Source organism: Colius striatus, chromosome Z (assembly GCF_028858725.1).
Source record: "Colius striatus isolate bColStr4 chromosome Z, bColStr4.1.hap1, whole genome shotgun sequence".
Taxonomy (NCBI): domain Eukaryota; kingdom Metazoa; phylum Chordata; class Aves; order Coliiformes; family Coliidae; genus Colius; species Colius striatus.
In genome coordinates, this window is record NC_084790.1 from 33447117 (window position 1) to 33471926 (window position 24810).

Sequence of the window (24810 nt, forward strand, 5' to 3'; positions counted from 1 at the left end):
AGAGATCAGACCAATGATACCAAGGTGCCAGCAGGCTATGGGAAATGCTAAAGTGAGCCATCTAGTATCTGAGAATTATGAAGTATCATAGTTGCCCATCTCTGAACTCAGACTCCACTGCTGGCAATTCTTTTCACGTGCTTAGCTCCCAGCCACTCTGACTTGAACTAGGCAAGTTTTTGCAAGAATTTGTGAAACACTGTAGAACTATGAAAACCTTGTCTGAAAACAAGGATCTGAGAGCAATGGTGAAGCAGCCTTTGTCACATCAAAATGCACACAGACTTGAGGCTGCTTATCTTCTAGGCAGAAGAGACTTCCAGAATAAGCCAGTTGTCTCTCAAGACACAAGATCTGTTGAGACACCAATGGTAGCAGGTCCAGAAACCACTACTCAGTATCTTTGTTTCACACCAGTATTATCACTATTTTCAAGCAATATCCACCACTGCAATAAAATCTAGAGACAGCCTCAAAGCTGAGCAGAAGAAACAGTTGAAATCATCACATCTCAAGTGTTGCAGCTATAGACTCTTAGGCTGGAATGAATCAGAAGAAAGAATCTTTTCCAGAGGATATGAAAGCAGGACCGGAGGACACATTCTACTTGACATTCAGGTTCACCACTATCCTATTACTGGAAAGACATTGAATCTGAGAGATCATCAAAATAAATTTAAAATAACAATCCACGTAAGAAGATCACAATCCATTGTGGCTGCCTACAATGACATTGCTTCAATGGCAAAACATGAGCATTTAGAGAATACACTGTATTATGAAATATCTAAAACAAAAATTTTGCTCTGCAGCCTGGTTCTCAACCAACAGAACAGCCCAGAAGTAGAGACATTATCTGCTAACTGTTGTTAGCATTTTTCATAACAGCAACGGAGAACTTCATATGGTGCAGCCTTTGAGCATTCAGAATCAAAGGCTTTGTGTTCTCTTGAATGAAGAAATGTAAAAGTCAGGCAAGGGACAGTGAGCTTTGCATCAAAGGAGAAAACTAATAAATAAACAGTCCTAAAGATTTTCACAAAAATCAAAGTGTGTGAAGAAAAAATTACACGCTAAAGACAGAGGCAGAAAACAGGAGCATCCACTCATGGAAACCAGTCAATCAGCCTTCCTGTTGAAGCCAGGTTGCTTGGATTTTTGTTCTTTTCTTATTTTCATGGATATGGTACATGTTTGAATACATCAACATAATCATTACACACAACATACAAAGCACAGACATGTTGAATTCAAATCCATCATAGAACATCTCAATCTAGTAACAGCAGAAGTCCAAGGACATTGTCACGTGAAAGATTACATATATCTACATAGATGTGTCTCACATACTGCTCTTAGTAGGGGAATGTCTCAAGAGTAGTCCTATAAATGTTTTGGTTTTTTTTTTTTTTTTCACTAAGGCCATGCCCTTGCTTGAATTTCTCACAGAAAAGGTAACAAAGTTTGGGAGAAAAAGAGAAAATCAAGAAAAGCTAACTGAGGTCTATGTTAGAAGTAAAGGACATGCAGAGACTTTTTACATAACAGCCCACTGCAAGTTGCACTGTGCTATACCTCTGTTCAGACTTACTCAAATGTGGTAGTGGATTAATCTCAACTGAGTTGACATCCATTTAATCCTGAGTACATAATCATTATGGTTTAAGATAAATTCATCTGTTTTAAGTTCAATTAATACAGATTATTTTTTTCTGATTGCCTCAATGTCAAGGAAATCCCAAGGAAGTTACAGCACAAGAAGATATTCTACTTGTAAGGACTAATTTTTATGGCAGAATACTGAATCAGTGGAGTAAGAAAATATTGGGAACATAAAGTAAGAAACATCTGTCAGGGCTTTCTCACGTTGAACTACCTCTGGGGAAAAAGTGCAGTTGGCTGCTATTAGCTGCAGGACAGATTCACGCTTTCAGGACTAGCTGACATCAGCACCATTTCTTGTTACAAGGCTTGGGAACTTCAGTGAAGCAGGAATTGATTTTACTCTTATTTATTAGATTATCACGATGTTCAGGTAATGAGGGGAGTTAATTCAGTTCCATCGTCTATTTCTGTTGTTTAGGTTTTCCACAGTGGTTTGCAGTCTAGTTTTAAATGACAGGTTTCAAACTAACACAAAGTAATGACAATAAAAGATAAAATATCAAATAAGTTGTGGGGTTTTTTTTCCTCCAAAGCAAAGCCAGAGAACAGTCTGAACTTCTACAAGTATATTTTACATGGGACAATACAAAACACTGACTTACAAAACAATTTTTGCCACAATCATTTCAAAGGTCACATTCACAAAAGATGCTGATGGTGGTGCTTTAACCATTCCTGAAGTGAGGTGTAAATGTAAGTCATCCCTCCTGTAAACCTGAGCAATTTTTTCGTGATACGTGTGCCACCTGCAGAGATCACAACTTGTGTACAGCACTAAGTGACCACATACTTCTGCTTGCATAGGAAAAGATTTCATTATCTCTTACTACTCAAGCATTTATGGAGGTCAGAAAACATCATCAGACTCTCATGAAACAGAACTCCTGCATTAGAGCACATCCTCTCCAGATTACTTTAATAGCTGCTGAAAACACAAGAAAAGAAGCAGGCTGAGCCAGGCCCATCACTAGTTAGTTCATAGATAGGTGGAAATAACTGATAGTACAAAGTTCAGGGAAATGTTAGAACCACTAATAATAAGTGCATGGAAGACTTACAAAACAGAACACTGTGCTAACATTTATTCATTTTTAAGTGACTATACACAGGCAAAGGGACCTTTCTGTCCTAAGTCTCTCATGCTGGTATTTAAATGATGTAGGTTGCTAATGCTGGCTTTCCTCAGACCAAATACACATTGGTACTATCAGTGCAAATAAGAAATACAAATATAAATAAAACCTTGACTTGAGCCCACAGTTATCGGCAGTTCCTAACAAGCCAATAGCAGGGGTAAAAGCCCTTCCTGCTCTCTCAGTATGTATAAAGCAGTTCACAAACCACACATTTTAAATTACAACATATAGATACTTACAGAAACTCAATTACTTTAGCATCTGCTTTGCCGCTTTACTGTATTATCTCAATTAGACATTTAAAATAATTTTACCTAAAAGTTTACTCATATTCTTGGTCTGTTCGGGCTTGAAAATAAATCTGAAGGAAAAAAGCTCTCTAAGTTACAAAGATGGCAGATGCCCATGTTTGTCAAATACCATAACAGACTGATTTTTTTCAATGGCAAGATATATTCAGTTCATTAATCAAAGTTTCCTGTAAGTCCTTTTTTTCCTCTCCTAACAGCTGACCGAAGTAAACTGTGGATACGCTGGATACGCATTTCAGCATCTAAGTGAATGTCTGTGCTCCAGAATGTGGTGGTCAGCCTCTGTGCAACAACACCACCAGGTGAAGGTCAGACTGAAAGTAACACAATAACAAGTCATAGAAGCACTTTGCTGTCCACAGATAGGAGGGCAAGTGTGTGCTTCCTGCTCACAGCTGAAGCTGTTTTGTTTCCTGACTGCCAGTTACTTGCCATGCACTTGGTCACAGACACATGGCCATTCCATGAACTTATATGGTGAGCCGTCCTTGTGTTTTGAGTAAAAGGCTGATCATGACAATGCAACACATCGCCATTGTTTTAGTCACACTATTCGTTGACTATTACATTATGATGGCTAGTTCCCTATGTTCTTGAGGAAAAGTGGGACAATAACTTGCAGCCTGACAGTATTTCAGTTAGCTTATCTGCTTTTATTAACAAGCATATAATATTAATTGGCAAAACACTGGGTACAAGCTTCACTATCATAAAATCAAAACATTAAGCAATAATGCCAAAAGGCTTATTCAGACAAAACTAGCCACCAATAGTACAAAAATTACACAGCAACACAAAGCATAAAAAATTGTAAAATTTCAGATTAAACTAAGACAAAAATATGGTTTTACATTGTGACAGTTCCAGAATCTTTATTATGCCACATATGAGGATAAAGGCTTAGTGGTTGCAGCACTGGCTTATTGTCCCTTAATCATAAAATAATCTTGTTGCTGAAGGACAAACTCCCCTTTTGACTAGACAAGTCACTTGATTCCAAGATTCCAAGATCCACTAAACCAATCATTTGAGTTTAAAGTAAAAAATAATAATAATAAAAAAAACCTAACCAAAACTGGAACATCAGTATTCAAATACCAGGGCTCCTTCCTTCAGCCACGCCTTAACCATTCACATGAATGAGCCCATTGCTTTCTGCAGAAAGGTTATTAGTAAAGTTACCAATATAAGTGTTCATAGAACTGGAACTTTAGTTCCTACCGTAATGTCAGGATCTGGACAGGTCATTGTGGCTTCAAAAGATTTCCAGGAAGCCCTAAGGATATACACTGATCAAACAGCAGAAGCAGTGATTCAATTCATATAGAAATAAACTGTAACTCCACAGTAATATGTTACCCTTGACTTGAAAAAAGATGCAAGTTCCTATAAAGTTTTTGTACCAATTCTAAGTTTTGATTAAAGCAGAGGCTGAATCATTGTTCTGCATTCTTTAATGTTGTTCTCTCTGCAACTTTTTACTTCAACAACAGATTTCAGGGTCCTAGTTACAGTTAATTATGTCTTACATAGAGGTTCTGCTGTGCAGGACAACTTTTTTGCCCTGTTAACAACTTTACACAGACTAACTGAAGTGTAGGTTGCATTAACATTTTTAGTGAAAAATCCAAACTGAAGAGATTACCTGAGGCACACAGAAACTTGCTTTTTCTTTACAGTCAAGCCTTTGGGACAAAAGGCATTTTAAGTACTTACTAAGTTTCAACTCACTGATGTACAGACTGATTGGCTTTTTCCTATTATATTTAGCTCAATGTTTTAAAATAGGCTACCTGTATGTGTATATTTATCATTCAGTAGAAAAACCTCAATGAATCTCCTAGGACTAACTACATAGTTGTAAAGACAATAAGAGCCAGATAAGCTTTCAAAGGCTTGTAGCCTATTGGAAAAAAATAGCACCATCATGGTTGTAATCTGAGGTTTTTTTATGGTCCCATATCCCCACAGATCATAGTGTTGTGTATAATATTGCACAACCAACAAAAATACATATTCCCAGATTTGATGGTACACAAATATACTAGACATAACAATGGCACAAAACATTTTCAGATAGGCTGTAAGTTTTGCCAAATTTCTTCCATAATTCACATTAGGGTTTGTCACAAGATCATTTATTTTAAAATATTGCTGATAGATGGTTCTTGTACTTACACAAGTTTAAATCCCACACTTCACTCTTAAATTAAAAAAGGAACAAATGAAAAAAAACGACCTCTCCAAATAGCAGCCCAAATAAAACCCCACTTGAACAAGTGAGAAAAGCCAACTACATTCCTTTTAATGGTAACTAAATGTTGCATTTACAATTTAAACATCTGCCTAACGAATACATGTTCAAACCTATTGCACAAAAGCACAAGTGATGCTCTTTATCCATACAAACCAAAACACATTATAATAAAAGGTACTCAAACTCAATGTAAAAGGAAGAAGCTTGTAGAAACATCTTACAATTTCATCTTATATGCCCGTAAATAAAGCTGGACCACCGAAATAAAAAATACTTAGATGGTAAAATAAGACAGAAGGCTTAAAATAGAATAAATAGTTTTATAAAGTTAAAATTTAAACCCCCAAATCTTATTTAAATTCAATATTATATATTCTATCTGAATTCTCTATTTTTAATGAAACTATACTTAAGAGGACTTTGAGCCTGGGTGATTCATCAGTGTCATTGCTGCTGACGACAATGCAACAAGGTACTTCTTTACTGCAATTATTTACCAGCATAAGCAGTTGTGAAAAATACTTCACAGTAATGGCATCTGTATGAAAGCCAAAACAAACTAAAGTGATCTCACTAGGACTATGAGATCTCTACGCTGAGTCCAATTTTTAGTCCAACTTTGAACAGTATCAGGGTTATTTTACCCAATATATTCTTGATATAAATTAACTGTCTCTTAAGCTTCACAGAACTGAAACAAAGCTCTAACCCAAAGGGGACCTCCCTCTGACCCCAATTCAATTGCATTGTAGTCTTTTAGGAAGGCTAAAGGAAATAAACACAAGGTCCAGACACAGTCACATCCCTCCTGATGGAAAGAGGTAGTGAAGATGTTGTGACACATGACTGAGAAGAATAATTGGATGGTTTTGTTGTTTGGTCTTTTTTTCTTTTTACTGGTGAGGTTTTAGCAGATTAAACAAATTAGCAAAGCAATTACACCCAATTATGAGGAAAAAACCCCAACAACTATAGGTATCAATACTGGTTTGAATTTATGTTTCCATATAGGTATAAACAAAACTTTCAATATATTGATAGCACCACAACAAATTCAAGTGATTCTAAATATTGTTATAAACTTACAAATATATATTCTGTACTGTAGATTATTACAGCAAGAGATTTTAAAGGCTTCTGAATTTGTGTGTTTGTAACTCATTTCTCAGTTGCACAAGTACACAGGGAAGTACTAAAACTGCAACGTAATTTAAGAGGACCGCATTAATATTCTAGTCACACAAAAACCTTCTGCAGTATACACACTCTGAGGTAGACAGATCTCACATATATGTATTTGTACTTATGTGTGTACTTACGTGTGTATCCTGATTAAGATGGCTAATCAGAATGTTGTTTGGCAGGTTTAATCTTATGTCGACATCAGGTACAGCCAGTGCCTGTATAGTCAGGGTGCACTGAGAGTGGACATAAGCTCTGCTCTGTTCGTATTCTCAGTGTCTAAGTGGCTAAAAGTCAGTCCCTTATTTACACTAGGACACTATTAACCACATGAACAGCTCCAAGACTCAGTATGTCAGTTTGTGTACACATTCACACCACCTGCATTCAGTTTCACGAAAAGATTATAAAACTGGTAGACCTATGATCTCATTTGTTTTCTTCTGCCAGTTCAAGTAATGCCAGAAGACCAAACCCCCTCCCCTCAAAAGCATGCACACCTGAGTCCACAAACATTAAGACAAAACCAGAGCCAAGTTTGATTCCACTGCTCGAATGCATGCATACACACCACCACCACCACACAAATCCAGCCACCCAGCCCAGACGTGGAGTCCTGCATAAACCAAACATTCAAATGTAGTTATCCTCTCAGCCTCATCTGCAATGACAGCAGCACGTTTTGGCCTTTGTGTGGATGTGGCTCTCCATTCCTTTTCCATTGGTTTTCCATTCCTTTTCATTCTCTACTACCATACTTTTTTATTTCCTTCCCATTTGTGACTGTAATTAAAAACAAAGAACCCTGTTTTCTAAGGTAAACACAAGTTGGATCAGCCCTTCTACAGCAGCAGAGCTGAGAAAGAAGGGTGAATATGGTGCTTTGAAAACTGAAGAGGAGGAAGATTTAAAATCCTTGGATAAACCCCTTGCAGTACCAGTTTCCTGTTACTGAGTAACAAATAATACTTTCTAGCAGAAGAGGAGAAGGAGCATAGCTACAGGAAGCGAGTAGTTACAGGCAAACTTATTTTCTTATCCGAAGACAATTTATCAAAAAATAACAGGGTTAAATAACAGCAATAGCAATGAACATTTTCATCTCACTGAAAAACTGGTCAAAAAATTAGGTTAACTATTTCCTGCTGCCAATAATATGGCATATTATTTCAGTGATTTGACCCCCGTGCCAGACAAATACTCTCACAATCACACTATGTATGCTATACTGTGTATAGCTTGCAGAAATCACTTCCAACTACCGTTTTTAAAAGCCAGCTATTTCAAAATGCCTTACAAAAAGTACAGTGAATCCTGCTAAGTGCTATTAAGGATGCATCCTATAACATATATAGTTACATATACATACAGATGTATGCACCCATACATACATGCATGCATTACCTTGCATCATTGCATACATTAGGGCTGATGCAAGCAAAATTATCAGTTAAGGCCAGAAGGTGCTAAAATAATCTTATCTGATACACCATTCTCTCCTCTACCCTCCCCCACCAAGACAGCTAGGAATTGCGCTAAAGAAAATGCTACAGTTTCATAAGAAAACAGGTAAAGGAGATATAAAGCTGCTCATAATCATCTCAGGAATTTTTAATCAGCGAAATGAAAACTCTGCAATATCACTCAAAGTTGCCCAAGAGTCAGTGTTTAAATAGGCAGTGAGAGCAGATATTCTTTCTAAATTAAAAACTGATTTCTGCAAGCCACAACTACATAAGAAATGTTTATTTTTTTCAAGTTCACAAATCTAGTACTTTTGAGTATTTGTCATTATGTGGTGTGATTTATGCCACAGGAAAATATCAGGGCACATTAAAATCAACTGAAAGTATTTCTACTAATTTTACCAAATCAACATGCATAGGGCAGTATAAAAAACTTACTAAAACACAAAACGAGGGAGAGCAACAACTGGGCAAAAAGACAAACTTGTGTTTCCCAGACTTCCAGAAGTTTTCAGTGCAGTATAATAAGTTATCACCTATCACTCTATCATTAGGTATGTTCAATGCTCTACATAATAACTTGAATAAAGCAAACGCAAAAAGGCATACTACATAAGACAATAACACTCAGCAAAAAAATAGTTTTTAAAGATTCAGGATGTGAAAAGTAACTAAATGCAACTTGGTGTCAAAAGCAACGTTTTAAAATTACCCACAACATTCTAACTTATTACTGTGTAACTCTAAGAGATAAATCAGGCCAAGCTACATGGAACTGTGAAGTGTATTCAGTTTCTGTAAACTTAGTGCTGGTAGTGTCTTGTTGAGCTGAGACTTCTTTCTTCCATACAAAAACAAACAAACAAACAAACAAACAGGTATAAATATTTTCTGTCCAGAAATCTAGGTAATACAATCCCTAGAAGAAATACTTAGGAGGACAGCCTGCTACGAAAGCCCTACAGTCTTCCAAAATTATTCAGCTGGTTTGTGTCATGTGATTAGTGATGCACTAAGAAGGTGCCAGATGATAGTCTCTGCAAAAATCTCTGTCCAGAAGGACAATAAAGTTCTCTTACAGCAAGTCCATTTTAGGTCTGTAATGTAGCAGTAGAGGTGCTTTCTGCAAGACAGAAATATCAGGTAAGTTAAGAAACAAAACCAGAACTAATCCGTTCACTATGCAAAACTTCTGTTTTATAAAATAAAGCTTAGACTATTAGATTTACTATCTGATCCGTTACAATTTCACCAAGGCAAGATGCAATTTAATCTGTGGGGCCCAAAAAGACATAAAATATCTTCTGTAAATATATCCACTACTTTTTATGAATGAGTAAACTTCTTACATCCATGACATCCTGAACCAAGGAGTTCTTCATCTCCCTTCCCCATCAAATCCCTAACATTTGGTTTATGTCCTTTTATATTTACCTACATTGAGCTTGAGGTGCCCGTTAATTACCTGTCAAGCAGAACTTTCAACAGTTTGCTTCAATCCTTTGTCAGCAATCTGTCCTAGTAACCACCATGTTGCCAGTGCACTGGTACTGCACTACTGAAGTCCCTTTACAGGTCATTCAGGACTGATCGTACGAAAAGAGACTCCAAAAGGATTCCACTTGTGAGCTCCCTGCTTCTCAAAGACTGACCACTGACTTCTATCCTGTGACTTATGCAAATCAGATCTTTTTCTACACAAAGACAGAAAAACTTTCTTCCTCCCACATGCACCCCTTCAAGATGCACATCCAAAGCCACCAAGCAGTTCTACCTCAGCGTACACTGTAAGCTCAGACTATATTGCTTGCCCATTGTAAATACTAACTCCTGGTTCACATATCTCCAGATACACATTCACTGACTCTGTAGGTGTGACTTGCTTCCTAAGTGTTCATTCCTAAATCTATTTCACTTACGCTGCCACTAGAAATGTGATAAATAATACTCAGAATGAATGTATCAGTTTACAGTTTTTAGTTTCAAGGAAATTATTGGAAGAAATTGCAATAAGCAAGTCAAAGATGTACTCAAACATTTTTAATCTGCCTTGTTTATGTTTGCTAAAAGCTGCTACAAGTTTCCTTAACTTTAACCACTGTGTCATACCTTAAATCTCCATCTTGTAACAACTACAAACTTGAGCGTGTGGTCCTTGCCAAGAATCTCTTCATTGCATAATATGTCCAGCTGACAAAACAAAGACATCAGTTGAATCACTGGGACACAGTACACAAAACAACATACTTCTGATAACACTACAAAAATTTGACCAGTTGGTTGGTTTTTTTTCTCTGAAGACAATGGAACCATTCCTCTTGCAGTTGCACTACAGACCAAAATAGTTCCAGGAAAAAAACCAGAATGTGTTTTCTCAACATATAGTGCTGAGAGACTGTGCCTACCTAGGAAATATGGCATGAAAGGACTTCAGTATCAGATTTTGCTTCCAAAGTGGTACTAATACTCTTTCCTGAAATATCTATGTTATTTTAAAGAGGCCCAATAAAATGATCAAGACAACAAATCACGTATTGTGAAAATTTTTACCTAACCAGCCAGAAAGCTTTCTTCTACAAAGATACATTTCCTTTTAAAAAACTGTCTGCCTGCTCATTCATATATTATACTTACAGGAGTTTCTTTGCAGATATATTCCATAGTTATATTTACTTCTCTATCTCAAGATAGAAAAGATAGATACTTTTCTATCTCAACCAATCTCAACATAAAAACATGAGGGTCGTATGACTACTTATCAGCTGAAGTACAATAGTTGAATATGAACTAAAACAGCAAACATGCAAGAAAACAATATGTTCCACCAAGGCAGCTTATATTTTTTAAACACACCCATGCAAAAAGGTATCCTGTTTTGAACAGTGATGGTAGACATGTTGCTGCTGGGCCATAACTAGGAGTCAACCACTTCCAAGCCCAGTGAGGACAAGACAGGAGATAAGTGTTCTGTTTCAGGGAGACTCGCAGAGTTTGAAGACATACTCCAAACATACACCAGAGCATTGGTTTGAAGTGTACAGAAGCTAGATGCAAATTGGCTCTTGAAAGGTTTGAGTAGAAAGGTGTTGAAGTGTTGGACTGGAAAGCAGATTATTTGATTTGAATGAAAAGTCTTAAAAAAACACAATGAATCAATGACATAATGTGGGCTGGGAGACTTCAATCTGAGAGTCAATTGAGGTATCTATCTGTAGCCAAGATCTGGCAAAGAGGTAAAAGGTGGCTGCATTCATGTTTGCCACTGTTAATTTCAAATCTGAGCAAGGAAAAGTACAAAGAATTGTCCTTCTTTCTGTACCTTTCACCATACATTATTTCCAATGATTCTAAGTATTGCCTGCAAAGGAAAGGAAAAGTAGGTATCTGATAACACGCTGGTCTTGGTAGACAGCAACTTTGGATTGAGCTTCACAGAGAGCATAGAAAGGAACAAAGAATTTGTGGAGTTTTTTCTTAAGCTGGGATTCAGTAGCATTAAAGTGTTTGTCCTCTGCACTGACCGTGAAATCTCTGAATGAGTGGGACATATCTGACTATAAGCTGTCAAAAAAGCAGGTTGCCAAGGTCCACTTCAACATCAAGCCTTTTTCCACAACTACATACTGACATGAAAAGATGCACTGCAAGCTAAGTGGCAAGTCCTGTATAGACCCAAAAGTAGAAGAGAATGCCTATGTAACACACAATTCAAGAAAGCATACAATTCTGTTTTCTGAAAATAAAATCAGACTAAAAGACACTTTTGTGAAGGAACAATCCCATAATTTTCATAAGGTTTTTATATCGGAAAAATAATTTTGAAGAATTAAAATATTACCTCATTAAAAGAAGAAAGGTTAAGTTTTTTGGCAATGAACTTCTTTAGATGCAAGACTGTTGCTTGTGCTGAGCAACGAATCCATTTTCGTTTCAATCCACGCAATTTGCTGCTATTGCATTCCAAGCAGATGCTTACCTTCAGGAAAAAGCAAATGAGTCATTTTCTCCAGTCCTCATTATTTCATGTAAAAAGTGAAAAAGTACAGTACTAGTATTCTTTAAACTGAAATGCTTCTTACAAAGAGCCCATTTTCTAATAAGTCTTGTCAGTTTAGGGGATATGCAGTACTGCAACTAAAATGGGTTTGGACAGAAATCTTCAAGGAAGAATTTATGATGTTGGAATAGGACTCTTCCTGTCAAATTCATCAGCTCAAATGGCTCAGGAAGACTGTATATCAAAAGTTAGAGTAAGATAAACAGTAAGAATTCCATTGACAATATTTAATGATTGCCTCTAATGTAACTTCTTGCTTTCAATGCAACTGCTGAATCCAAACCAAAACAGAATTTTAACATGTTTAAAAAATAATTTAAAATTTAAAAACAGATACAAATGATGTAAAATTTTTTTTAAATTCTGAAGATTATCTCCCCACAAGCTCTCTAATGTCTATGCTTCAATTCTCACTTCTTTTCTCATCCAGCTATTCATTATGTAGTCAAAGCTCTTCATGATGATTTACTTTATGCACTAAGAAGATCTAGTACCAGGTAAAAAACCTTTTAAAGTTCCCTTATATTATAATTTAAAAGAAAATTAAGTCAAGTTTAATCTACTCTGGACACACAACAGAAAAACATAAGAGAGAGAGCTTGTTTATTCTAAAAGAAGACTTCTCTTTAAAACATACTTTGTGTTTAAAACTTAATGATTAACCTCCCAGTCTTCACACTATTTTTATGGTATAGAGCTAACAATATCTTAGAGGCTTAAAACGAAATAAATAGTAAAAGTTAGTAAAAGTGCAAAATGTTTTAGTCTTAATTATTGATACACTTTCAGCTCAAGGTATCATAATAACAATAGGACATATTCCTTCAGAAGTGGGGGATCAAAAAAAGTGAATTAGTTTTGAAAGCAGATAAATAATTTGGAAGCTCATAGACAGTCAGAACTCTCAAAACTTAATGAAAATATTGTTAGCTTATTATCCATTCCTGCTAAAATCCAAAGATAAAACTCATGCTTACACAAAAGCATTGGGCAACATTGCATCTCCATTTTAGCAGAGGGCAGAAAAAGTATCTTGAAACAGTTATTATTTCTGTTAGTTTACCAAAGCGCTAAAGCTAATACACGAGATAAAAAAAAAATATGGCCTATGAGCTCACCTGTTCATCACTTCGGTGGTAGTCATTATCTTCTTCCTGTTTTTCCTCTGAAGTTTCTTTGTTTGAATTTTCATCTGTTTTAGTTTCACCTTAGATAAGAAACCAGATATATAGGATAACACTCAAAAGCTGCTTGTATGCTAATATGATTAAAACATCACAGTTTAGGACTGCAACACAGAATAAACCATTTTTCCCAGATTGTGCTTATTTGCTTAGGCAACACTAGCTGCCAACACATGCCTCACGCATGAAAGAGAGGAATACTTACAGGGCACAGCCTGCAGTTCAACTGCTATCAGCACAAAAGCTGGGTAATTTCAGAGTCCCCATGTAGGCACTACTATGGAGCTCTCCTTTCCCAAGAACAATATGCTATGACCAGCTAAAAAGAAAGATTTTGTGCACAAATAGAGGAAAAAGCAACAATCCTATGTTCAGTGTATTGTGCACTGTTATAAAACACTTGTGATTGTAATAAAACAATTAAGCACAAACCTCCATGAGGTCTGTTCATCAATTTACTAGCTAACACCCATCCAAAAGATAATACATAAAGGGCTATTTACCATTTCGATGGGAATCTAGGTGCTGTTTTGTAGAACACGTCTCCCCTTTGATGTCACCTGGAACTTCCATGCCCAGTTTGTGATAAAACTCCCTTTGCTTTTTCATTTCCGCTGTTTAAAATTGTAAACATTAATCCCTGTAATGAAGTTCTAATGCAATATTTACAAAGTTATTCCAAATCCCTTCCCTCTAAGTGAAACAAGCTTGCCAACAAGTAGTGGTACTGTCAGGATTTACTACTCTTTCTCTGCTATGGTATGGAGTCATGCCTCATCTCATTTTTCAGAGTTAGAATACTATAAAGTCATCTGTATAGCTACTAGTATAAGATCCCTATTAGAATGATGTAGTATTTAAAATACTAGATCTTATTTTGAATCCTTCGCACAATATTTCTGTCAAACCACTTTTTTTGAATCTCTATTTATAGTTCCGATTTTCAGCATGCCAGATTTTTTAAAAAAATAATATAATCTTACTGATGTTTGAGAATGCTCTGGTTTTGCAGCTTAAGCAGATTAAAGCACTCAATTTAAATGAAAGTTGTAACTAAGATAAAAAATTACTGAGCAGCTACTGTGATGTATTTTAGCTGAACAGCTCCAGTCTTAAAATGGATGATGAAATCACACACTGAAAGTTACCTGCTAAGAAAAGACTTGCACTGTAGCAAAAACCTCCCTGAAACTGAAAGCTGTTCTACATTACATTCTGCCTCTTATAATTCTAGAAAGCTGGCACAACAGGTTTAAGTACACAGTTTAACAAGTGAAAATTGCTGTGCCAATATGCAAAAGCTGGACTACTACTGTGTTTTACATAATATGACTTTTGAAGAAATAGCTCATCTTTCCTCTCATGACCCTCACTCTGAATTGTTGCTAGTACATGTATGAAATGTAGCATTTTCCCACTGTATTTTTTCTGAGTTCCAACCCCCCACACCCATTTTCATCACATGGAACTTTTTAAGTCTTAAAGAAGTATGTGCAAAATGATGTCTAAAAAGTTACTACAACTTACCTTCTTGGAGACCTGGCACAAGTTTGTAAACAATATCTTGCATTGTTCTGTCATGACTAGTAAGGAAAAAAAGAAAATGTCAAGCTTCAGTCAATCATCTTGATCCAAAACATTTCTCTTAAAGTTTCACTACTAAATAGATGTAGTCTCTAAATTCACCTAAGAAAAAAATCAATTCTCAAATCAGTATTTATATCAAACAAAAGAGGACAGTAACATGAAACAAATTATGAAAAAGTACAGGTTAAGACAGAAACCCCATGGAAATTTGAAGCAGTTGGAAGCAGTCTGAAACAGTCTGAAGTATCTGGGCAAGTGGATAATGACACCCCACAGAACATGGCCTCCTGCATTCAGGCAAGTATGTCACTAACAATATCTAAATTCTTTGACAATTTTGATGTAAATTCACTTTTATTACAAAAGAATGAAGGATATTCTGTTTCTCACCCCTACAGACTCATCTCTCACATTTCTAGATTACTTAGTTAAAACCACAGTAAAACAGTTGGCAGAAAAAGACGACAACAATAAAAGTATATTTTGCCCTTAAAAGCCAACACTTTACTGTAATCAACATTATGTAACTAGAAGCTTTTGTAGGTAGTACAGTTCAAATAAAAGAAAGGTAATAAAATAAATAATAAATGAAAGGTAATAAAAGAAATAATAAATGAAAGGTAATAAAAGAAATAATAAAATAACGGTCAATGGCTTGATGTCCAAGTGGAGACCAGTGACAAGTGGTGTTCCTCACAGACAAATATTGGGACCAGCACTGTTTAAAATCTTTGCTGGTGACATGGACAGTGTGATAAAATGCACCCTCAGCAAGTCATTTATGATACCAAGCTGTGTGGTTGTGGTCAACATGCTGGAGGGACAGGATGCCATCCAGAGGGACTTATATAAACTCAAGAAGCAGAGAGCCCATGCAAACCTCACAATGTTCAACAAGGCCAAGTGCAAGGTCCTGCACATGGGTCGGGGCAATCTCAGGCACAAACACAAGCTGGGTGATGAGTGCACTGAGGGCAGCCCTGCAGAGGAGGACTTAAGGTTGTTGATGTATACAAAACTGAATGTGAGCCAGCAATTCATGCTCACAGCCTAGAAAGCCAATTGCATCCTGGGCTGAATAAAAAGAAACTTGGCTAGCAGGTTGAGGGAGATGATTTGACCCCTCTACTCTGCTCTCACAAGACCCCACTTGCAGCACATGCAGTACTGCATCCAGCTCTGGGGCCCTCAACACAATGACATAGACCTGTTGGATCAAGTCCAGAGGAGGGCCATTAATATGGTCAGCGGGCTGGAGCACCTCTCCTGTGAAAACAGGCTGAGAGAGTTGGGCTTGTTCAGTCTGGAAAAGAGAGGGCTCCAGGGACATCTTAGTAGCCCTCTAGTACCTAAAGGTGCCTACAAGAAAGCCTGAGAGGGACTTTTTACATGGGCAGGTAGTAACAGGACAAGGGGAAATGGCTTCAAATCATTTTGAGGTAGAAGGTAGATTTAGATTAGATATCAGGAAGTTCTTCCCTATGAGGGTAGTGAGGCACTGGAACTGATTGCCCAGAGACATTGTGGATGCCCCATCCCTGGCAGTGTTCAAGGTCAAGTTAGATGGGGCTTTGAGCAACCTGGTCAAGTGGAAGTTGTCTATGCCCACGACCAGGGTATTGGTATTAGATGACCTTTTAAAATATCTTCCAATCCAAACCATTCTATAATTTTATGATGTACAATCCCACTATAACTGGAACAGTAGAACCAGTTAAGATTCTAAATCTCAATTTTTAGTTCACCTAGACAAAATTCTGATTTAGTCTAAGATACTTCACCGATTGAAAGAAACAAAATGTTACTTTAAATTCAAATTGATAAAAGTCAGAAACATTTCAAATGTCTGTCTCGGCTGCTGCAATTATTATCCCAATAAAGCATGCAGTAGCAGATTCTGGCTTGAACAGAAGAGGCTTACAAGAGTAATCTCAGTTTTCTCATCACCACACTTAATAGCAGTGGAGACAAGTGAACAAGTACAGAAATGGTGACAAATCAAGACGTTTACAATTGATCATTGCCTTCACTGCACTAGAAGAATTAAAATATCATTAGTTCTAAATTCATGTCCTATCATCCAATAGTTATTCCATTTACACAGGCTGGGATTTTTCAAACATCACATACAGATTGCAGGAATATCTCCAAATTATTTCAACATAAACTAATAAATTAGCCTTTACTATTAGATCAGAATGAAGAATTTAACAGCATTTAAAAATGTGAAATAGGAGACACATTTGACTTACGTTATTTTCTAGAGAGTGGGAGATGAGTAACAGTACAAATCCTCATCCTAAGACATATTCTAATAGTCCCGAGTGTCAACTCTTTATTAAAAAAATACTTCAAATGCATCAGCTACTACAAACACTCTGTTACGATAGATTTTTATCAGCAGAAGTTACTACAATTTAGTAAAATAAAAGAAAGCCATTAAAGGAAAAGTAATATCTTTTCTGAAAATAAACCAAAAAAACCCAAAACAAATATACTTAACAATATTAAGGAAATTGATGAGCAATATCACATTCATAGAATCATAGAATAGTTTTGTCTGGAAGAGATCTGTAAGATTTAGTCCAGCTTTTGTCAATGTTAGAAGGCAAGAGCACTCTGTGGGGATTAAAACAGAATGAAGGACAAGGTTGTTCCTTTCTAGATTAAAGCCATCAGTCTAGTAATTTTGCTACCCTACTCTTAGCTGTTCCTACAAACTAAACAGATCCTTGAAAGGTTAATTAAATAAAAATGTGAAAACTATTTCTTTCATTACTGTCAGATACTAAAAAGCACTGTTCAAATGAGACTAACCCTTTTGAAGACTGTAGAAGTGCAATTTTGTATAATTTCTACAAATGTTTAATTTAACTTCGATGACTCAAACATAAAAAATGATGAATGACTAAATCCCACTAAAACTCCTAGAGAAATCAAACAGTAAGTGCATACTTGGCTTGTTTTTAAGTCTGGAAGAAGCTCTCAATAGGTTGTAAATTTCATAGAATCATAGAATGGTAGAGGTTGGAAGGGACCTTTAGAGATTATCTCGTCCAACCTCCCTGTCAAAGTAGGTCCACCTAGATCAGGTCACACAGAAACACATCCACACGGGTTTTGAAGACCTCCAGAGAAGAAGACTCCATACCCTTCCTGGGCAGCCTGTGCCAGTGCTATCATCCTCACAGTAAAATAGTTTTTTCTTATGTTTAAATGGAACTTTTTGTGTTCCAGCTTCTTCCCATTACCCCTTGTCCTGTCACTAGGCACAACAGAAAAAAGGGTTGCCTCAACCCTCCTGATTTAGTTATTTATACCAAAGGCAATCACCTTCAAACTTCAATAACCTTCAAACTTCCTTTTAAATGTTTAACACACTCATAAGCTCATAATAAAATTAAGGAAAAAAATCTGCGCTATATTAATGAGGCTGAAACAGTCTAGAGTGAAGGTAGTTGCACTTTTGCTTTCATACTTACCCAATATACTGTAAAGGATGGCTCTGGTGTATAACAATTCTACAGGTTGGACAGGTGTTGTTTTCCTCCAAATACTTCACTAAGCAGCTTCTACAGACTGATAACAAGGACATTTATCATTAAAAAAAAATTAAATAAGCAAAATGAAATAAAAACTCTGGCTTTATATAGACACATCCCCTGAGGGACAGGGAGGAGAAGTGGGGGTGAGGGCAAAGCCAAAAATCAAGAAGAGAGTAATAAGTAAAATGAAATTAAAAACCCCATAATTTCAACAATAACATTATGTAACAATGAGAGAGAGAAATAAAACCAAGGGAGGAAAAAAACCCCAAACAAACAAGTGATGCACAATGCTATTGTTCACCTCATGCTAGCCAATGCATGAGCAGCAATCTGTCTCTCCCAGTAAACTACTCCCAGTTTATATACGAGGCAAGATGTCCTATGGCATTAAACAGCCCTTTGGTCATCTGGGGTCAGCTGTCCTGGCCATGACCTCTCCCAGCTCCTTGTGCAACCCCAGTTCACTCGCTGGGAGGGCAAGGTGAGAAGTAGAAAAGATGCTGTGCAAGCACTGCTCAGAAATAACCCTGTCTTATTAACATTCTTTTCAATGTAAACCTAAAACAAATACCTGTGCTAGCTACTAGGAAGAAAATTAATTATATCCTAGCTGAAATCAGAACAGATACTTTTTAAAACAGCAGAAAACTTTCAAAAAGTGGATATCCAAGAGCTACTTTAAGTTTCATAGAGTATGCTATTGTCAAACTTCCACCAGGGAAAAAAATCCTAATTACATGGGCACAGACATTCAGTATTTGTAAAACCCTGTAGTAGAAGTTGCTAAAGTAGTCATTCATTACAAAGCTGCATGCTTTTGAAGCTTTTGGGTCCCTTTCCATATGTATACACACAATCATCCTTTTCTCATTCTAAGCAAACTTTTTACATTTCCCTGCCCCTGCCTGAACTGCATGCATAACATATATGATATCCTGACTCACTTGAAACTACAACTCAAAACTGTAGAGCAAAAAGAAAAGGGAGAGATAGTTTTTTTCTACAACAGCAGTTTATGTAATCTTAAGTATTAATGCACTTGTTCTTGAAAGAATTTCTCTAACTATAGTGCCATCTACCTCTCAGACGACAGTACAATTAAACAAACACCTGTTGATTAAAAAAAAAAAAAATCAGTAAATGAAGCACAGGAAGTTTGCACTCTGCATTATATTTACACACTTAGGATGATAGTGCTGTTGCTGGTAGAGCCTAGACTAAGCTTTGCATGGCATGCACAGATCTCACAGCAATCTGTTCCAGTGGAGTGCCAGAGCAGCAGATCCCTTTGCAAAAGTGAAGTCAAAGTCCAGTCTTATCAAGCCAACAAAAGCAGAACTGACTGTGGAAACAGGGATAGGTATCCTGGGAAGAGCAAACCATCATTTCCTAGTTGTGTAAGGATGGAGTCAGGAACACCAAGGCACAGCTGGAGCTCATCTTAGCAAGAGACACAAAGGATAATAAAGGCTTCTATGTCAGACAGAAAAGAAGATCACAGAATGTGTACCCTGAAATGAACACGACTGCAAACTGATAACAATGTACGAAGGGAAGACTGAAATACTCTAGAACTTTTTTTTTTTTTTTTTGCCTCAGTCTTCACTAGCAATCTATCTTAACACCCCGAGTGGATGAGCCTCAAGACAGGAAACTGGAGGACTGTCCCACAACAAGAGAAGATCAAGTTTGTGACTGTCTGAGGAACTTGAACTATGGGACTTTATGAGATGCATCCCAGATCCTGAGAGAATTAGCTGCAGTAGTTGCCAATATAGTCATACCAGTCAGATGAAGTCCCCAGTGACTGGAGAAAGACAATGTAACTCTTTTTAAAAAGGATAGAAAGGGAGGGATCCTGGGAATCCTGTGAGCCTCACTTCTGTTCCTCGTAAGATCACAGAAGAGACACGTCTAGAAGCTATGCTAAGGCACATGGATAAAAGGGAGGTGATTTGAGATAGCCAGCATGGCTTCATCAAAGGCAGTTCTTGCCTATTCACATGAGTGGACAAGAACAATGAATGTCATTTCTTGGGACTTCTGAAAGGACTTTGACATGGTCCCTCACCACATCCTTATCTCTAAATTGGAGAAATACAGATTTGATGGATGGAGTAAGTAACTGGCTGCATCGTTACAAAGTAGTGGTTAACAGCTACATGTCCAGATGGAGATCAGTGACAAGTGGTGTCCCTCTGAGATCTGTATTGGAACCAGTACTGTTTGACATCTTCATGAAAACAATTGGATGGAGTATATGCAGCAAGTTTGCTGATGACATCAAACTGCGTGGTGTGACAGTGGGACAGGATGCCATTTAGCTGGACAAGCTCAAGAAGTGGGCCCATGTGAACCTCAAGAAGCCCATGAAGGCCAAGTGCAAGGCCAAGTGCATCTGGGTTGGGAAACAGCCAGTATCAGCATAGGCTGGGGAATGAAGAGATTGAGAACAGCTCTGAGAAAAAGGACTCAGAGTTACTGGTGGATGAAAAACTGAATGTGAGACAGAAATGTGTACTCACAATCCAGAAAGCCAATTGTATCCTGGGCTGCATCAAAATAAGTGTGGCCAGCAGGTCAGGAGAGGTGAATCTGCCCCTTTACTCTCATGAGGGCCCACCTGCAGTACTGCACCTAGCTCTGGTTTTCTCACTGAAGACATGCACCCATTCGACCACATCCAGAGGAGGTTCGTGAAGATGAGCAGAGGGCTGCAGCTGTTCTCCTGTAAAGAGGGGCTAAAAAAATCAGTCTTGTCCAGCCTGGAAAAAGCTCTTGGAAGACTTTTTTACAACCTTTTAATACCTAAATAGTGATCACAGAGGCGCCAGATTGGCCCAGCCGGGCCGGAGGTGGGTGTGAACCCAGGAGCTGGGGGAGAGTCCACAAACTCTTTACCGGGTCTTCACTGCAACCCACTCCCCCTGTTACCAAGCAAAAGCTGCTCCTTGCTAAACCAGGACAACTTCTTAGTAGGGCCTGTAGTGAGAGGGCAATGGGTAACGCTTTTAAACTAAAAGATATTTATTCTACTACCTATAAGAAACCAGAAGAGAATAAAGCAAAAAAGGTGTAGGATAATGAGAAAATTACAACCAGCACTTTAAGATCTCCCTCCCCCATCCCTCCTTTCTTCCCAGGATCAGCCCACTGCTCCCAATATCTCTACCTCCTCCCCCTCAATGGCTCGTGGGGGTAGGGAATGGGAGATTGTGGTCAGTCTCTCACAGATGGGCTCTGCTGCTTCTGTCTTCTCAGATGAGGATAACTTCTTGCATTCCTCCCCTGCTCTGATATGCGGTCTCTCCCCCAGGACACAGTCCTTAACGAACTCTGGTGTGGGTTCTTCCCAGCAGCTGCGGCTTCTGCCCATACAGAGTCCCTCACATGGGACACAGTCCTTATTGAACATCTGTGGTGTGGGTTCTTCCCCACAGTTGCAGCTTCTGCATATACAGGGTCCCTCTGTTGGGACATGGCCTCTTCTAAGCATAATTTTAATGAACTTCTTTGGCATGGATTTCTCCCTGCAGTCACAACTTCTGTGAATATGTGGTCCCTTCCACGGGACATGGCCTCTTCCAGCCATAGTTTCTGCCCCTGGCTCAGGGTCTTTAATGACGTCAGTCACTGCCCCTGGCTCGGGGTTCTTAGCAAAATGAGTCTCTGCCTCTGATTCAGGGTTTCTAGCAAAAATGAGTCTCTGCCTTTGATGTGGCGTCTTTAACAAAACGCAAAAAAGTCCCAGCTTCACCAGTCCTCTCCACAGGACGCAGGGGAGTTTCTGCTCCAGCACACCTCCTCCTCTGTTTCCTCACTGACCTTGGAGTCTCATGGTTGTTTCTATCACTCTTCCCACTCCTTGCACGACCACCAGCCACAAAAGAAGAAGGGACAGAAGAAGGAAGAAACAGGAAGAACTCTCCTCTTCTGGCTTCTTCTTAAAAAGTGATTGTGGAGGTGTGTAATTGGCTCAGCCCCAGAAATGAGTCTGGCTCAGAGCTGGGGAGAGTTTCAAGCAACTTCTTATAAGGAGCCATCTTACAGTCCCTTCCGTCTTACCAGAAAAGTAATGTCAAACTTGTAATGTCAAACCATGACAGGAAGATACACTGAAATTGGATTTTGTTTTAAAAGGCGTTATGGAATCCTGGAATATTTGGGGTTGGAAGGGACTTTCAAAGGTTTTGTAGTCCAAACATCGTTCTAGAAGCAGGGACATTTTCAACTAGATCACCATGTGGACCCCACAGTCAGAGAAGGAGAAAGGAAGGAGGAACGCTAGTCCGAAGACCTCTCTGCAATTTGTGGCAAGAACGCAGGCTGTGCCTCTGCAAAGCCACCAGCAGCTCTGGGTGAGTGCACCCAGACAGGCAGGAGACTGTGTGAGGAAGCAGCCATGGTGCAGGCTGTGCTGGAGAGCCTGCGGGAGGCAAAGAGGAACTACAGCCCTTGGGATGAACGCACATCAGAGCAGCTCATGCAGTGCTGCCCAGCCTGTGAGGGATCCTGTGCTGCAGCAGAGAAGACTAGTGAGGAGCTTGCCTGCCTTGAGGAGAGACAAGCATCAGGAGCCATTGGGAAAAGGTTGACTGGAACCCTCATTCCCTGAGCCATTTTGTGGGGAGGAGATAAAGACACCAGGAGCCCTGGAAGAGAGGAGGGGTAGGGGGAAGTTGGTCTTAAAGGGCTTATTGTGCTCATCATCATGCCACTCTGTGGTATTTTCTGTTATGTTTTTGGTTGGTGGTGGATTGGATTAAATTAGTTTCTGTTTCTTTCCCCAAGTTGAGTAGTGTTGTTTGTTCTGCCTGGGACTGTAAGTAGCAAGTGAGCCTTCTGTGTCCTTAGGGCATTCCAAAGGCCTTTGGTACTCATGGCTGATCATGGTTCTTTGTTCCCAGGTGGGCTAAACCCCTACACAGGTTTATTAGTCTAAGCATAGCATCCAAATAAATGCTTATAGACAGTGTTGCCATATTCTAGATTGATTTCTTTTTTCACAGGGTTAGTTTGAAATTAATAAACTCTCCTGAAACTGGAAGTCTTATGAGTATAGGACAGCCAACATGAGAACCATTCTAGAGTCTGAAACAATAGTATTACTAGAGTTTTTCCATTACCTGGGATTTCCCATCTCCATTTACCAAGATGCTTCAGCATTAATTGGAGGCCTGAACTGAGCTGTACATTTTCTAGTTTCTTTTGAAGTCCATTTAAAACATACCAGAATACTTTTTTTACACAATTAATAGGCAAGGGTCTCAGTCAGTTTTTTTAAAAAAAAAAGTTTAATCATCCTCATAAACTCACAGAACAGTACTTTTCATAACATATGAGGCTTTCCCTTCCATACCATACGTAAGCACAGTAAACTCAGATTACAAATGCAGAAGTTTAACAAGACCTGTACGTGTCTGCTAACCTAGAATTCTAATCACAAAACAGACTTAAAACTGAGTTACACCTAATGAAGATTTTATCTTCTGACTTACAGGCCAGCCTGTCACCAACAACTAAAGATATAGTGGAGAAACAAGTAGGAAAGGGAGTAAAAAAAAAAACCCTTGTTTTCCCTTGAATTCTGTTGACAGGCCCAGAATTTCACATTGCTCTTCCAAATGACTCTCACTAAAGGACTCAAGAACTACACCTACTATTGAGATGAAGAGACTTGAGGGACACAAAATTAGAGAAATATGAAAAATGGTTCTGTGTATAAACAGAAATAAAATTTCATGGTGGTGTAATTCAGCAGAGAAATTGCTATCTCAACATGCAGGGCACTTTCAGGAGAGATTTCACAAGGATGCTTTTCCAGGAACATGGAAAATGAGGAACATGTTATTAGTGTTAACATCCAAAATAGAAATTATATCAATTAAGTTTCTAAAAGGAAAAGCACCTCTTCTCATAAACTGTAATTCTACAGGATACATACCGAAGTAGTACTCTGAAAATAGATACAAACAACTAAAATAAGGGAAAGACAAGTGTTAAGGGCAGGGGCAGAGTGGGTGGGAGTGGTGTAGCACAGAAGCAGAAGACGACAAGGAGCATTCTGTCTTTTGATGCAAACACCGTAGCACTCTGGACTAATCTGAAAATTTCTTCCAGAGTAAATGTATGAAATGGTGTAGACAGTGTCAGATGAGGAATTTTTGTGGGGTTTGGGTTTAGGTTTTTTTTAAAGAACCATGAAAAATTACCCTCTACCTCCATGTTAACTTATAACAATATTGGTTTTGTATATCACCTTGTTAATAGCAGCAGTAAAATATCTGGGGCATAAGTAGAAGTCTACCTTAAGGATCATTACATTCCAAAAAAACCAGTATGAAAATCAAGATGTGAAACTGATGCAGAATGAGCACGAGAATAACCAGAATTACACAGAAGTATGACAAGAACAAC

General features: G+C 38.1%; 1 protein-coding gene across 4 annotated transcripts in view; it reads right to left on the reverse strand.

The window, feature by feature from the left end:
• Positions 1 to 5717: 5717 nt before the first annotated feature.
• PCGF3 (polycomb group ring finger 3) overlaps positions 5718 to 24810 on the reverse strand; it is a 55333-nt gene continuing 36240 nt past the window's right edge. For 3 of the 4 annotated variants that reach the window (XM_062019338.1, XM_062019336.1, XM_010200373.2), the window contains 7 exons: positions 18328 to 18424; positions 14786 to 14841; positions 13762 to 13872; positions 13193 to 13281; positions 11856 to 11993; positions 10127 to 10207; positions 5718 to 9140 (listed from right to left, as the gene is read on the reverse strand). In XM_062019338.1, coding sequence (XP_061875322.1) covers positions 9093 to 9140; positions 10127 to 10207; positions 11856 to 11993; positions 13193 to 13281; positions 13762 to 13872; positions 14786 to 14841; positions 18328 to 18424 — 620 coding nt within the window. In that variant the 3' untranslated portion in view covers positions 5718 to 9092. The remainder of the gene's footprint in view (positions 9141 to 10126; positions 10208 to 11855; positions 11994 to 13192; positions 13282 to 13761; positions 13873 to 14785; positions 14842 to 18327; positions 18425 to 24810) is intronic. The other variant, XM_062019337.1, reaches the window with a different exon arrangement.